We start from the raw sequence: 16,060 nt of genomic DNA, 5'->3' as shown, positions 1-16,060 counted from the left end.
GTTGCTCTCGGGTAAGCCCCCTACTTCCCGCAATGACATTTTGGCGGTATTTCTCCCAGAAGCCCTTGCTTTTTGGAATGTCGCTCTTGAGCTTTTTTTTTTTCCCCAGAAGCCACAACTTCCTGCAGTGTCACTTTGGAGGTATTTATCCCATAAACCACTGCTCCCTGTAATGTCAGTTTTGGAGGTATTTATCCCATAAACCCCTGCTCCCTGTAATGTAATGCAGGAAGCAGGGGTGTATGGGAGAAATACCTCCAAAGTGACATCACAGGGAGCAGGGACTTACAGTAAAGTACCTCTAGAGCAACATGACAGAGAGCAGGGGTTTATGGGAGAAATACCTCCAAAGTGACATCACAGGGAGCAGGGACTTACAGTAAAGTACCTCTAGAGCAACATGACAGAGAGCAGGGGGTTTATGGGATGAACCCCTGCTCTCTCCTCAGAATAGAGCCCTATGTGCCATATAAGGGTGATGTGCCTGGAAGAGGGGTGTGGTTTATTCTGTAGTGCAGTGAACACATGCTCTTATTAGATTGCTGTTCCCGTGGTTGGACTCGACCATGGATAGGCTACTGTACCTTACTGATGTCTAATTTCTGGATTTATTTCTATGGTTTGAGCCCATATTTCCCCTCCCTGCAGTAGTTTACTCGAGTATTACTCTGTACGTAGAAGAGGGACGGAGGAATTCTGAACCTTTCTTTCAAGTTTGGCTAGTCATTTTTGTTTACAGGGGTAGTGCAGCCCCTCTAATACTTCTTGACCCCCTTCCACCCTTCCTCCCTCATGTTAACTCACGGAAAATTATAGATTTTCATTTTTCTGGTGGCCTTTCTCGAGAGCGTAGGGGTTTTGCTTCAGAAAAATGTTGTTGTTGTTCTCGTGAGCGGCTTGTTACCCTTCCAAAGGCCGAATTCCCTTGCTGGTTGCGTGTCGAGGAATTTGCGGGCCCGTCCGTAAGCCTCAAAAAGCCCTGCTCGCAGTGTGTTACCCCCAAAAGAAATACTACACCAGCCAGACTTCTGGAATCGTAAAAATGTTTTTTTTTTTACGCCAGACCAGTAACAGCAAGGTCTTTTGTTCGAGTTTACTAGAAGGCAACAGGGGGGGCGAGGGTGGGGGCGGGTGTGGGGGGGGGGTAACAGGCAGGCGGGAATGTGTGGGGTTCTCACCACTTATTTCACGGCGGCCAGTGGAAGACTAGAAACGTTGCCCAGCGGCGAACTCGCCGGACGCCATTTTGGATCCCGTTCGGCGGCGAACTCGCTGGTAGCACGAGCGCGACACGAAAGTGCGAGATGAAGACACAAGTGAAACACGAAGGCGCTGGAATATCAAGATTCTGGTGATCCGAGACTGGGAGTAACCAGGCGGAGGAGTAGCGTCGGATTACAATCAACAGTTTTACAACGTCGACCTCATCAGCAGCGATAACACAGACCACCGCAGGCACAATAGCAGACGCCGCAGCGTAAACAGTAGCCCTCTCTCTCTCTCTCTCTCTCTCTCTCTCTCTCCCCTTTCTCTCTCTCTCTCTCTCTCTCTCTCTCTCTCTCTCTCTCTCTCTGTCTGTCTCTCTCTCTCTGTGTCTCTCTCTCTCCATCAGCCCCCTCACCTTCTGAACCGCCCCCTCACCTCCTGGCCGGCAAGTCGACGGCGGCTCTTGTTTCCCTCCGTCCGTTCGAACGGCGCCTGGCCCCTGCCCCGTGAATAGGCCCCATTGTGTCCTGATGGACTCTGGCGGCCTCTGCCGCGCTCCTTTGGGGGAGCGGCCAGGCTGTAAGTGGGCCCATCGCCATGACGGACCCGGAGTCCCCGAGCTCGCACCCCCCCCCCCCCCCCAACACACCCCCGCCCCCGAGCGGGATTCTGACCCCGCTTCCCCGGGGTTCACCTCTTAGCCCGGCTCTCTCTCCCGTCCCCGTGTGTCCCCACGGGGTAAAGCCAGCTGGAATAATAAACCCGGGATGAGTTTGCCGCCATTTTGGCTCCTTTGAGGAAATGGGTATTACATTTTTGCAGGCTAACCTCGGTGTGCCTCGTGTCTCGCGCGCGGTCGCGTAGCCTCACGCTCGTGCTGACAAAACCTTACGCCCCCCCACCTTAAATCAGGTCACCGTCCGGCCAGCAGTAGCTACCGTACCGGACCCGGCGACGGCAGCCGGTTCGGCTAACCCTTGGCGCCGCGGCCAGAAATCGCGGGCGAATTTCACACACCTTATTAGGAAGGGACCTTAAACTGTTCCCTTGCGCTTGAAAGCCACAGTTCTTCGGCGTTGCTTATTCAACAGGAACGCGAACGCGCTGGAGACTCACACAGGCACACGCGTCACGCCAGGGCCATCTGCGCTTTCTCTGAGTGAATTAAGGTGGTATTATTATTATTTTTTTTACTGCTGCTGTTTTAATGAAACGACCGGTCCGGTACAGGGTCGTGAATTTCTCTGCATGCTTTGATGGGAGGCCCTTCGCGTGTTTTTATTAGCGACGTTCCGTTAACTAAACTAATAATTCTTTCGAAGAACGCGTTTAAGTGCGGCCGTTTTTTCCAGCTATTGTCAGACGTCCCTCTCGTGACAGGGCGTTTGTTTCTGCTCGTTAGGACCGCGCTCGTTTTAATTAACGGCTCCCGTCAGCTTAACCGCGATGGAACGTGCTTGCTCTGTACAGAGTTACGGTTTGTCTGTTTCTAGCTTCTACAACGGAACACTGTGGAGTCAAACGGTTCTAAATAAGCTAATTCGCAGTTTATAAGAGTGTTGGTTTAACCCTTTGAAGAGTAGGTTTTTTTTGGAACGTTTTTTCAAAATTCCATCAGTCAGTGTTCTAGAACTCCACTGCTTTCATTTTCCAGTAGTGATTGTGACATCAGCGTTAGAATGTTCAGTTAAGAGCATTCTAATCACATATTTGTGATCTTACCCCATAAAGGGCTACACTGGTTCTTTTAAAAGCTATACTGTTTCAGACTTTTTGACCAGTAAGTAGGCGACAATGTGAACGGCTTCGCTTTGTTCTGTGGACTTTCATGACTTCGATGGCCTCCTAATGACCTTTGTTATGAGTGGGCGATAAAAACCACCAGTACTTGACTGGGTGTTAAAACTAGAGTATATGTCAACAACAGCCCATACCCAGAAATGGACACGTCGCAATAAATCCTCTGTTATGAAACGTTTGGGAACCGGCCAGTACAAAAGAGGCTGCTCTGTCATGTTAGTTCTCTCGAGTAAAACACGATTGCTGTCGTAAAAAAGTCTCCTGCTCTACATCACCGAAGGGATTAGATTTATTCTGTGGCCTTGAAGCGCGTTCGGCGATAGCCGCGCTCTGTACCGAGATAGCGTACGCGCGGCGGCTCGGCGATAGCCGCGCTCTGTACCGAGATAGCGTACGCGCGGCGGCTCGGCGATAGCCGCGCTCTGTACCGAGATAGCGTACGCGCGGCGGCTCGGCGATAGCCGCGCTCTGTACCGAGATAGCGTACGCGCGGCGGCTCGGCGATAGCCGCGCTCTGTACCGAGATAGCGTACGCGCTAGCGAGGCTCGGCGGTTAGACGTAGCGGTTGGTTTAGCCGCTCGGTCGGCGCACGGTGGACGTTTCTCATTGCGGAAGGGGGCCGGGTGGGTAACGCGCGTCGCTCCTCCCGCCGATAACGGACGCTCGCTCGCCAGTTAGCGCGCCGCGAGGCTAACGGCTAACGGTGACCAGGCTGTCGGCGGTACGCTTCCTGAACTTCGGCGCGCGTTACCGGTGATTTACCGGCTGGCCGCCGAGAGAGATTTTGACGTATTCAGACGGGTCTGAGGTTTGCAGAACGCCGTACCCCCAACTCCCCCGTCCCCACCCCCACCCCCCCCGCCCCCCACCATTTTGGGCTTCACAGAGTCTTTCTCTCTCGCCCTTGATGAGGAAGTTATTCATCACAGAAGACGGTCTTCACAGTGTGAAGACCAGGGAAGAGAGCCGCTCTGTGTTGGCGAGAGCGCTCTCTGTTGTTTCTCCTCACTGACAGCTGGCTAAAAGTGGTGAGCTGACAAAAACGACATTCCCACAATGTCCCCGCCATGTAGTGGCACCGTTATAACACTGACAAAACATTACGATAACGTTGTGAGAACATTTTGGGTTAACTGGGTGGTTCTTTTCAGCATTAATATAAATGACCCGTTTGTGAGTGCACCTCGTCTTATTGGACTGAACCACTAAGCGAGGTCATGGGGGGGGGGGGAGGTTAGTGTATACTGACACTAGAGCCGATATTGAAATGCGCTGATGTATTGTCCGGGCCGGTCTTCGATAATCATTTCAGGCGTTCGGTCCAGTACCTGTTCTGCTGTGGTTACACTGCAGCCAACTGCTGCTCTTCTGCTCGTCTTGAGAACTAGTGCTCCCTCTGCAGGTTACAAGGAAGTGTCGCGTCTCAGCGTTGCTTTCTGCTGCAATTCCTGCATTATCTATGAGAAGGACCGTAAACTATTCAATTAGACAGGGAGAGAGACGGGGTTATATCTGTGAGGCGGAATCGATGGGAAGTTTCTGCAAGAGCTCCTGTTCGTCCGCTCGCTCTCACGCTGGATGACTTGACACGGTAAGCTCATCTGTGCGTGGCACCGGCCGGGCTTTTTATCGAAGCTGTTAAGGTTACTGACCTTTCTCATGGTCAAACGGGCACCGCTGGACTGGAACCTGCAACCTCCCGCTTAAGAAGCCAGTCTTGACCACAAGCCGCTTACCTCTGTGAGGCTAGAGCTGTCGCATTACGTTAGCATTACATTACTTTTACATTATCGTTGCACGTCTTTGTGTTATAAGGAGACTGTGCCACATTTGAGCCATCCCAGACACAGGCTGAACATAAGAGCGTGATTCTTTCCTGCTCGCTGAAGGGTGATGCCATTTTGAAGCACGACACAGGAAGTGCAGAGGACATGCCCGTTAAACTACACATGGCAGGATAATGTCCTTTTGCACCGAGGGGAAAAATGCCACAGGCGTTGGCAATCTTCCGCTGCCACCACACAACATTTCCAAAATGTTTTCTCTCTCTGTTTACCAGCGGTAAATACTGACTTCCGCGTGATGCTTTCACTACTTTCCATCCTGAACAAAGACTGAGATGTAAACTGAAGTTCAAGGTTTAGCTTGCGACGGTACCTCTTGTGTTGAGTCATTTGCCCATTTCAGGAATTGTGTGGATTTTATGAATATACATTTTGCATTGTTTATCGATTACTTGCTTGTCAGATGCTCTCAGTCACTCCATAGTGAGTTCAGGGGGCTGTCGTGGTTAACCCGGCTAACGAAAAGATGTTCTCTCAATGTTGCCGGAACGTTTTGTCGATGTTATAGCGTTGCCACTGCGTTGCAGCAACGTCGCGAGCGCGTTTTGTGTCAGGTGGGAAGATGAGTCGTGCTGTGGGGGGTAGCCTGAGTCACAGAGCTCTGTGGCAGCTCACAGTGTCCCAGGCTCGAGGGATTTAGCAGTGGCCACAGGCTAAATTTCCAGGCCTTCAGCTCCGTCGGGTTGCATTCACCAAAATGGAGCTCGCCTACAAAGCATTGTAAATATGTGGAAAATACAATCAAAAACATTTCACAGTGGTTTATTAAAGTTTTTTTTTTATTGCAATATATGTATAATTAGTATATGTGCGCATATTGTAAAATGTTCCAGTATCTTAACATAGTTTGCTTCACTATATTTTCAGCATGTAAAAGTTTCCTGATATTTTTAATCTCTGCTCAGAAAGGCTTAAATGAACACTGGATTTTAAAGTGAACGATGAACACAAATGTACAAACAGGATAAAATCTGCACGTATTCAAGGGTGTGATATTTTTCCTCTCTCTCTCTCTCTCTCTCCAGAAGTGTTGACATGTTTTCTTCTGTGGCAGCTGTTTAATTTCAGGCTTGTGGCCTGAATTTCAGAGCTCTGAGCCAAGAAGCTTGTTATTGTTGGGTTTCAGAAGTGTGTAATAAAAGGACATTAATAATCCTGAGAGTCTCGTTATTCATTTCGCTGGTGTTGACCCGCTGCTTTCCCCCGGTCGGTTTTATTCACAGACGCTGTTCCAGTCTGAACTGGACCACAAGCGGGGCCCTCGGATGTCCCAGGTCAGTGAGATCTGTCTGATTTCACCTGCAATCAGTCAACATCACAGACAATCTGTCTGATTTCACCTGCAATCAGTCAACATCACACAAAATCTGCCTGATTTTAGCTGCAAGTCAGTCAAAATCACACAAAATCTGTCTGACTTTACCTGCAAGTCAGTCAAAATCACACAAAATCTGTCTGACTTTACCTGCAATCAGTCAACATCACACAAAATCTGTCTGACTTTACCTGCAATCAGTCAACATCACACAAAATCTGTCTGACTTTACCTGCAATCAGTCAACATCACACAAAATCTGTCTGACTTTACCTGCAAGTCAGTCAAAATCACACAAAATCTGTCTGACTTTACCTGCAAGTCAGTCAAAATCACACAAAATCTGTCTGACTTTACCTGCAATCAGTCAACATCACACAAAATCTGTCTGACTTTACCTGCAATCAGTCAACATCACACAAAATCTGTCTGACTTTACCTGCAATCAGTCAACATCACACAAAATCTGTCTGACTTTACCTGCAATCAGTCAACATCACAGACAATCTGCCTGACTTTACCTGCAATCAGTCAACATCACACAAAATCTGCCTGACTTTACCTGCAATCAGTCAACATCACACAAAATCTGCCTGACTTTACCTGCAATCAGTCAACATCACACAAAATCTGCCTGATTTTACCTGCGATCAGTCAACATCACAGACAATCTGCCTGATTTTACCTGCAATCAGTCAACATCACAGACAATCTGCCTGATTTCACCTGCAATCAGTCAACATCACACAAAATCTGTCTGACTTTACTTGCAATCAGTCAACATCACAGACAATGGCCGTCTGGCCGGCTCTGGGCTTTGTGTTTTGTGTGGGATACATTTTAATGGCTAAAGGGCACTATGGACAGCGTACTGCAAGCCTGCTGCCGCTGCAGGTAAATTTGATTGATCGATTGCCTGCCCCGGACTGACGGGCTGTCATGTACCATAAGGATTTTCTCGAGTAGGACTCTGAGGCCCGTCAGCAGAATCCTGTAAACGTCTTTTCAAAGACCCTTTGGAATGCACAGCTTGCGCTGGGTATTGAGTCAATGTTTTTTTTTTTTTTTTTTTTAACGCACTGTGTTATAGGTTAAATAAACACTGTATCTGGGAAGAGGCTAGACGGTTTCCTGTTTCCTGTGCGGTTTATAAGTCCTACGGCCTTTTTTTTGGCGCTTGCTCCCCCATTCAGGATTTACTGAAAGCCGCCATTTCCGCCAGCACGCGCGCGTTAGCGGGGTCTTTAGCCTAGCCGCGGCGTTTTTGCTATAAGGCTGGCGGCCCACCTTTTAAGTTGTACTATGTAGTTTTGTAGTTTCTGGAACTACAGTTTCCCTTTGTCTGATATTACATTTCATCTGACGATCTGCAACCGTTCAGTGGGGCTAATATGCAGTAACAGAGAAAATCGGGACCAATACTTTCTCACGGCTCTGTATTCATCCACTCGCGTATCCCGTCGGTCCGGGCTCGCTCCGCAAACACACTGCATCGTGGGTAACGAAGTGAAACCGTCAGATCAGCGATAAAAGACGGCGCCGCGCAGACGGGCCAATCGGGATCGCCGAGGCGGACGCTAAGAGGCTAGCCCGTGTTCCGCCGCGCAGAGCCTGACCGGGCCGACGCCCCCGAGGAGAGGCAAGCGCACCAAACTTCCGGGGACGCGTTCCGCTATTCAATCGGCGCCCATTTCGGTCACGATCGTGACCTCGTGTGGGATGGACCCCGTCTGCGGCTTCCCTTTCCCCAAAAGGGCGTCTAGGGCTAAGCCTGCTGAAAACTAGGACTGGCCTTTGTCTTACGGTGTCGAGTCGACGCCGGGTCAACACTGAGAGAAACCGGGTGGAGGACTTCCGAATGTCAGACTCCTGTTTGTCTTTTTAAAGAGCTGAACCTAAGCACGGATTATGTTGTTTTTTTGAGAAATGTAATCTCAGTTTTATATGCATACAGTAATATTTACACTCAAAGAGTACTCAGGGGTTTCAGGGAGAATGTCCTGTGGGATAGATTGAATACGCTCCCTTATGGCCGTTGTCTTAGTTCATGGTGGTTTTCAGCGCCTTGTCATGACGGCTAGGAATGCTGAGGAAACAAGATAATAAATTTAAAATGTTATAAAAATTGGAAAGAAAACCGTTGTGGGATTCAGTGAAAGATCACCACATGTACAGTCAAGACAATAATAATAATAATAATAATATGTGTAGACTCGTACTAAATTAATCACAGACCATAATGCACATTGCGAAAATTGGCATCATCAGTTGATTCGGCTGATTTAAAGTTCACTGGGTTGAGGATGCGGCATTCGGTGCTGTTTCTGAGGAGAAGCCGTCTTTCTGCAGTCAGTGAAGATGACACACCGAGAGCAGCAGTTAGCGGCTTGTCATAAAGCTGGGGGGGGTTTCAGTTTCAGTCGCGGCTGAGCGGGGGGGGGGGGGGGGAGGCAGCACACACACGGCTCCCCCGGGACCCGGTTCGAGAGGCGCCGCTGTGGCGAGCGGAGCAGATGATTGGGTGGGAGGAGCCGCCGCCCCGGAGCAATGGCAGATGGGTAGTGCGCGCGTAAACGAGCCAGAGGCTACAGCCGCCCCTCACTGAGCACGTGCGGCACGATGTCATCATAACCTTCCTCTCGAGTCTCGGCGACCCCCCCCCCCCCCCCCACCACCTCTCATTACCCCCACCCCCACCCCCCCCTTACACGCTGGCATTCTCTGGCCTTCGAGGTCAGAGGTCGTGCGTTTATAAGGGGTTTAATAAGCCAGGGTCAGGTTCACGTGCGTTTGACGCAGGCGCGCTGTGCTCCCGCATGCCGCTGGTGACCCTTGACCTCGCGCAGGATGGAGTTGTTTCCGGGTCGCTGCGCACATCTGTGACCGCTCGCTGCCCGTGCATTCCTGCTCTATTACCACGTAGCTTGAAACCGTGTAGCTTGAAACCGTGAGCGTTTCTGTAGCTACCCTGCCATGCAGTTCCATCAGTTATGTTTTGAATTGAAATTGCTCCTTCCAGCACTTCATCAGAGTTCAGTAAGAACTCACTTAGACACATGCACACACATAATTTATACAAGTACACACATTGACACAGACACAACCACACACACACACACACACACACACCCATATACACACACACATACACACACACAAACACTGAAGTAAATCGGCACAGACTGACACGTCCACACAAAACGAGCAGAGCTCCAGTCTCAGTGGCGAGCCCAGACAGACCCTCTCCCCCTCTTCCCCCTCCTCCCCCAGTCGCTGGGCACCAGCGTGGCGGTGGACGTCGCCGTGATGGGCGAGGCCCACGGGCTCATCTCGGACCTGCTGGCGGACCCCTCCCTGTCCCCAAACACCTGCACCTCGCTCCGCGCCGTCAGCAACCTGCTGAGCACCCAGCTGACCTTCCAGCCCCCCCCGCACCGGCCCCGCCTCAACACGCTGGGCTCCTTCAGCGACACCCACGCCTGCTCCGACTCCGACGACGGCGGCGGCAGCGGCAGCCTGGACAGGGTCGAGAGGCTGGCCATCGCCAAGGTGACCGCCCCCAGGTGCATCATGGGAGATGTAGTCACCTCACACGTCCTGTTAGAACTGTGCCCTCAGAGCGCTGCGCTGTGCTGTAGCCGGATTTCACTCCGTCAGATGTTGCCAGGGAGGCTAATGGTGGCCTGCGAGCTGGATTAGCATCCCCGGGTAATTGACTGTAGCGAGGCTGGGTGTCTCATCTCATCGCTTACAGTGACCACCCCTTTAGTTAATTAGGCTGTTGCAGTTCAGATGTTGCGCCTGGTGAGGGCAGCGTTCTCCAGAATTGACACAGGGCATCACAGTTGTAGGTTAATATAAGTTCAAACTTGCACTCTCAGCATTCTGATTGAGAAAGTCCTTGATGTTTGTGCCCAAGCTTGTGAGGTGTTGACTTCCATAAGAGCACCACTTGCGAAAGTATCACAGCTGATGGCAGTGCTGATCAGCCTAATTGGTGCTAATCAACCTACTGTGTTTCTTCCTGTATGTCTAACTATGGCCTATGAGAGTCCAGAGGTGTTTATCATGTATAGCTCAGCACTGTGAAGTGCTACATAATGAATATGCGTGTGTGTGTGTGTGTGTGTGTGTGTGTGTGCAGCGTCTCCGGCGGAGCCTGCCCCAGGGGGTTCTGCACAGGGTCTCCTCCAGCTGGACCACCACCACCTCCGCCACGGGCCTCCCCACCCTGGAGCCGGGACCCGTGTGCCGGGACCGCTCCGCCGGCGGCAAGCTCGCGCACGAGGGCTCCACCTGCAGGTAGGCCCGCGCACGCGCGCCCGCTGAGCCTCTCTCTCTCTCTCTCTGTCTCTGTCTGTCTGTCCCTCCCGCTTTCTCTCTCTCTGTCCCTCTGTCCCTCCCCTCCCGCTTTCTCTATATCTCTCTCCCTCCCCTCCCGCTCTCTCTCTCTCTCTCTCTCTCTCTGTCGCTCTCTCCATTTCTGTCCCTCTCTCACACCCGTGGGTTATGACTGATATTTGCAGATTTACAGCATGCCTGTCGTGTGTGTAAACATTTTGTTTCAGTCGTCGTGTGTTGGTTCCTTCTACTATTCCAACTACTTCTACTATTCCTGTTAGTTTATTACCTGCTTAACCCATTTTATTTGCTGTTAGAACCCATATTATGTTTCTGTTACACCCGTTGCACTTCTATAGCCGTTTCCTCCCGAGATTTCTTCCCATTGGGGAGTTTTTTCTCACCATCGTTTGAGGGTTTTGCTTCCCTACTGGGAGTTTTCTTTTTTTTTTTTTACCTCATGCGCTTGCTATTTAGGGGTTCAGACCAGGTTTTTGCTCTTTCTGCTACTCTGTGAAGCATCTTTGTGACAGTTTTCTATAAAACGCGCTATGCAAATAAAATTGGTTTGGTTTGATTTGATTTGATTTGATTTGTAAATCTGTGGTTCCAGTCATTGTGTGTTTGTAAATCTGTTTTGACAGTCATCATGTCTGTAAATCTGTTGGGTGAGTCATTGTGTGTTTGTAAATGTGTTGCCAGTCATCATTTGTTTGCAAATCTGTTGTGTCAGTCGTTTGTTTGCAAAACTGTTATGGTAGTCATCATTTGTTTGCAAATCTATTATGTTAGTCATCATTTGTTTGCAAATCTGTTATGTTAGTCATCATTTGTTTGCAAATCTGTTATGCTAGTCATCATTTGTTTGCAAATCTTTTCTGCTAGTCATCATCTGTTTGTAAATCTGCTATGTTCGTCATTGTGTGTTTGTAAATCTGCAGTGGGGGATTGTTTTGAGGGGTGAAAGGCTGCTGAACGTGTCACAGCTCTCTGAGCGCGTGCGGCTTGCAGCTCTGAGGGGGGGCTGCTGACCGTCTGACCGCTGAGCCTGGCGCGGGTCCAGCCGCGCGGCTCTGACCTTCAGCCGGCCCGCGCTTCCCGCCAAAACCGCGCGAGAGCCCCCGCCGCAGCGCTCCGAACCCCGCGGGACCATGGGAAACGGGGGCGGGGCTATGGTAGATCAGCAGGGACGGGGTGTATAACGAGAGAGGAGTTATCGTCTTTCCAGCTATCTTGTTTAAACATGACATCTGTAAATTACTCCAGCGCACGGGAGGACGGACTGGAACGGGGCAGTGTCGTACACAAGGCAGAACTCCCTCCTGTTTTTCTTTTACAAGAAACATTATGTACCAGGATGGATTAGTCCTCGGAGGGGGGGGGGGGGGGGGGTGAGGTGACCGTGTTCTGGGGCGTAGCTTGTTTTCGTCTCTAGAGGAGAAGTTCGGAGGAGGAGCCACGTGACGTCATCACCAGTGTTATTCCACCCAGACTGCGGTCTACCCACAACGCACTCTGTCTTTAACTGATGATCAAGGTCTGACTCAGGGTGCCTTTGGTTGGGGCGGCGTTTCTGCAGGTGCTGGGACACGGCCCGGCTCCGCGTGGATTGGTTCAGCGAAACCAGTCTCTCTGTTCAGAGAGACAAGCGGGGTCGGCAAATACATATCGTTCTGTCTCTCTGAGAGAGACCAGCACCGTCGGACTGAGAACTGTATTTCCACATAAGAGAGACCAGTGCTCTGGCACTTTGCAGGAGAAACCGCCTCTTGCCCCTCAGCGCACAGCCACAATCCCCCCCCCCACCCCAGACTTCATTTTGTTATTAGTTTTTTTCCCTGAGATTTTTCAAAATCTGATATTATTGACCTATATTATCAAAGCTGTCTTTTGGTCAAATGACTTTGTGGGTTCAAATCAAGCTTGTTAGTTCACAGAATTATTTGGTGCATTTGCCTCCTTTCCATTTGAATATTAGGTGGTTAATGAGGTATGAAACAGTGGCTCATGGGTCGCTGTGTTTGTTTGACGTTTGACCTCTGACCCGGTCTTTTTAACAGCTGTGGGCGAGCCTATGCTAAGCTAAGCCACGGGGAAGGGTCAGCTGACAGGATACACCGAACACGTGAGTGAGCTGCCCCTGGAGTCATGTGATCACCCTTCAGGAAGTAGACCAGTGTTTTACATGTTAAAGGGTCCAATGGCTGTTCTCCAAAAACTCATAAGTAGTGTAGTTATATACAGCTTGTCATTTTAACACATAATGCTCAATTTCAGCCTGAAGGAAGTGTTTATTATGTATTTTCTTGAAAAAAAATACAGTAAATCTTTGAAAATGTTCTTTGAAAATCTGACAAACAGTCGAGATCCTTTCCCAGGCTGTTTATTATAAAATAAAATGAGTAATCTACACAGACCTGTATAGAGATGTAATAATTGTTCTGCATGGGTGCAGTGCTGTGTGGGTGTAATGATGTAACGATGACATCACTCATTCCAGACGACCCGGCGACGACGTCGTCTGACTACGACAGCACGTACGAGACCAACAACAGCGACAGCAGCGACGTGGCGCAGAACGACGACGAGCCGCGGGGGAGCAGGAAGCTCGCGGAGCCGCCGGAGGGGTGCAGGGCGTGCCCGTCCGAAAACAGCGTCCTGCACCCCTTAATACACACAGGGGTACAGACCAGCAGCTCTCTCTCCCTGTCATGATCACAAATCCTCCCTGTTTCACAAATATATAAATATTTGTATCATTTTCATTCACGTTGTTAAAAAGAGTAACTTTCTGAAATGTATATTCAGGTAATCAGTTTTGAATAATAGTTGCTTTCTGATGTTTGTCATAATTTTTGACATTTCACAAAGCAAGTGTGGTGTTTTGAGGATTCTAAGAGTTGGAGTACAGTGTATTGAGGATTCTGGGAGTTGGAGTATGGCGTGTTGAGGATGCTGGGAGTTGGAGTGCGGTGTGTTGAGGATGCTGGGGGTTGGAGTATGGTGTGCTGAGGATGGTGGGAGTTGGAGTATGGTGGCTCACAGCCCTTTGGCCCCTGGCCCGCAGGAAGAGCCCATTCTGGCCCCCGAGCCCCTGGTGATGGCGGAGCTGGAGCCGCTGATGAGCCAGCTCAACAACTGGAACTTCCCCATCTTCAGCCTGGTGGAGAGAACGCACGGCGACGGCGGCCGCATCCTCAGCCAGGTGCGTCTGCGCAGCTCAGCCCTCCAATCAGAGCGCGGCACCCGCCCCGGGTCCCCGATCGCGGTCACCGTTCGCGGGAATCCCAGTAGAGCGTTCGTTTCACACAATTTCACACGCGGGTTCCATATTTCTGCTGTATCTGAAACCCAACAGCCTCGCTCTACTTTGAGTGGCCTGAAAGGCAGGCGCACTGTCACTGCAGTGCGCACGTGGATAATTACACCGCGAATAATAGCGTAAGGACTGAATTTGAATTTTGAACTTTTGCACGCGTGAAATTCCCACCGCGAGAACACCCAATGCGTGCGCCGGCTCCCGCTTACGGTCATGTCTGTGGTGACCGCGGTATAAATCAAATGCCACCACGAACGAGCTTTACCGTTGTAATTACAATGTAATAGTGTGCACATACATGGTAGTTACAATGTAGTTACACAGGTACTAGGGCTGCTACGTGGAACGGAACCAATACTTCTGTGTTATTTGGTGTTTGTGAATATCTTGTATTTGCCTATGGTTTGTTTGTGTTGTGCATCGATCAAATTATTTGTTGGGGGGGGACGTAGACTTCCCAGAAACCATCTGGGGTCTCCGCTTTGCGATTTTACCTCGCTGCTTACGTCCAAACTGTTAATTCACTTGCTCTTGAGCCGTGAATCAACCTAACCATCCCTCCAGCTGTTCTTCCCCTGGGCTCGCTCACTCAGAACCTCATCCCCCTCTTAAAAAAGGAAATAAAAATAAAATAATTTTTAAAAAAGAGCAGATGCAGGGTCTCCGGCAGGTCACGGGTTCAAATCCCGGGGCTCAGAGCCTGCTCTACCCGTGAGCGCTTAATCCGAGCGGCTTCAGTAAGGCTCCGCTAAATCTCTCCCCCTCCCCCCCCCTCAGGGGCATCTTTAAAGAAAAAGAGCATAATTTAACGGCATTAAACTCAGCAAAGGTTTTTTCCTCTTTCCCCTCAGGTCTCCTACAGGCTCTTTGAAGACACGGGGCTGTTCGAGACGTTTAAGATCCCCGCGCGCGAGTTCATGAACTACTTCCACGCCCTGGAGAGCGGGTACAGGGACATACCGTGTGAGTGGGACTCGAACAGAGGAAGCCGGCGAGCTTTTTCCGGAAAATCAACGTCACCTCGAATGCATTCGCCGTCAAAATTAATATCTCGTTGAATGGATTATTTTTCACTTCTTCAGTCTCTTAAGGTTAAGGTGTTGAAAAAATACGTCTCGTAAAAAAAAAAAAAAACAGACCACTGTACTAATGTATTGATTTGAAGTAATACCTCAGACGTACCACAAGAGGGAGACAAATGCCTTCAAGTTACATTAGCGTTCCTTTTGCCAGAAAGGTTATATTGTGCTGCTCTCTAGTGGATTGGTTATAATATTACAGCAGCCTTTGCTCTTTCCTTGTCCAGATCACAACAGGATCCACGCCACCGACGTGCTGCACGCGGTCTGGTACCTCACCACGCAGGCCGTCCCGGGCCTGCCCAGCCTCGTCAACGACCACAGCTCCGCCAGCGACTCCGGTAAGCCCCCCCCGGTGGGCACGCAGGAGGCGTGGGGGGGGGGGGGGGGGTTGGGTGCCGAACGTCGACGCGTCAGCAATCAGCGGGAGCGGTCCTATTTCGAAACCGTCGCTCAGAGGTTTCATTAACTGTTCCCCGCTACGTCTGCTTCGCGCGTCACGCGAGGCGTTCGGCTCGAGTGTGGCGAATTACCGCAGTCAATCATAATAATAATAATAATAATAATAATAATAATAATAATGGCTTGCACTTATATAGCCACTTTCCTCAGATTCAAAGCACTTTACAGTAACGAGCAGGACACCTGGGTGACGCGCGGCGGCCATTTTGTGCCTGGACGCTCAGCACGCATTAGCTGAAGTGGAGAGGGGGGGGAGAACAATTTCAGCCAGCGATACGCGCTGTGTCTTTTAAGAAAGCTGTGCTGGAATTTCCATCGCACCAATCGGGTGCAGTTGTGAAGAGTGTATTGGTGGGGAGGGGGGGGGGAGGCGGGGTTATGGGCGGGGCCTAAGCGCAGTGTCATCTCCGTCCCCCCCCCCACCCCCCCGCCCCGCCCCTGTGCAGACTCGGACAGCGGCATCACGCACAGCCACATGGGTTTCCTGCTGTCCAAGACGTACGCGGCGTCCGAGGACGGCTACGGATGCCTGTCGGGCCTGGTCCCCGCCCTGGAGCTGATGGCGCTGTACGTGGCCGCCGCCATGCACGACTACGACCACCCGGGCAGGACCAACGCCTTCCTGGTGGCCACCGGCGCGCCGCAGGTGGGCCGGCGGCGGCGACGATGTCATGTCCACTGCGTGATGATGTC

The 16,060-nt window shown here is 50.7% G+C and overlaps 1 protein-coding gene across 2 annotated transcripts in view; it reads left to right on the top strand.

Moving 5' to 3' along the window:
- The window catches only part of LOC118218741 (cGMP-inhibited 3',5'-cyclic phosphodiesterase A-like), a 45,932-nt gene that overhangs the window by 22,210 nt on the left and 7,662 nt on the right, over positions 1-16,060 (top strand). Inside the window, exons 2-10 of one of the 2 annotated variants that reach the window (XM_035401385.1) lie at positions 6,075-6,125; positions 9,437-9,715; positions 10,311-10,468; positions 12,568-12,632; positions 13,008-13,189; positions 13,575-13,712; positions 14,678-14,789; positions 15,133-15,246; positions 15,814-16,013. In XM_035401385.1, coding sequence (XP_035257276.1) covers positions 6,075-6,125; positions 9,437-9,715; positions 10,311-10,468; positions 12,568-12,632; positions 13,008-13,189; positions 13,575-13,712; positions 14,678-14,789; positions 15,133-15,246; positions 15,814-16,013 — 1,299 coding nt within the window. The remainder of the gene's footprint in view (positions 1-6,074; positions 6,126-9,436; positions 9,716-10,310; positions 10,469-12,567; positions 12,633-13,007; positions 13,190-13,574; positions 13,713-14,677; positions 14,790-15,132; positions 15,247-15,813; positions 16,014-16,060) is intronic. The other variant, XM_035401386.1, reaches the window with a different exon arrangement.

The sequence above is a fragment of the Anguilla anguilla genome, chromosome 19 (genome assembly GCF_013347855.1).
Source record: "Anguilla anguilla isolate fAngAng1 chromosome 19, fAngAng1.pri, whole genome shotgun sequence".
NCBI classification, from domain to species: Eukaryota; Metazoa; Chordata; class Actinopteri; order Anguilliformes; family Anguillidae; genus Anguilla; species Anguilla anguilla.
This window is presented reverse-complemented; position numbering and strand designations above follow the sequence as displayed.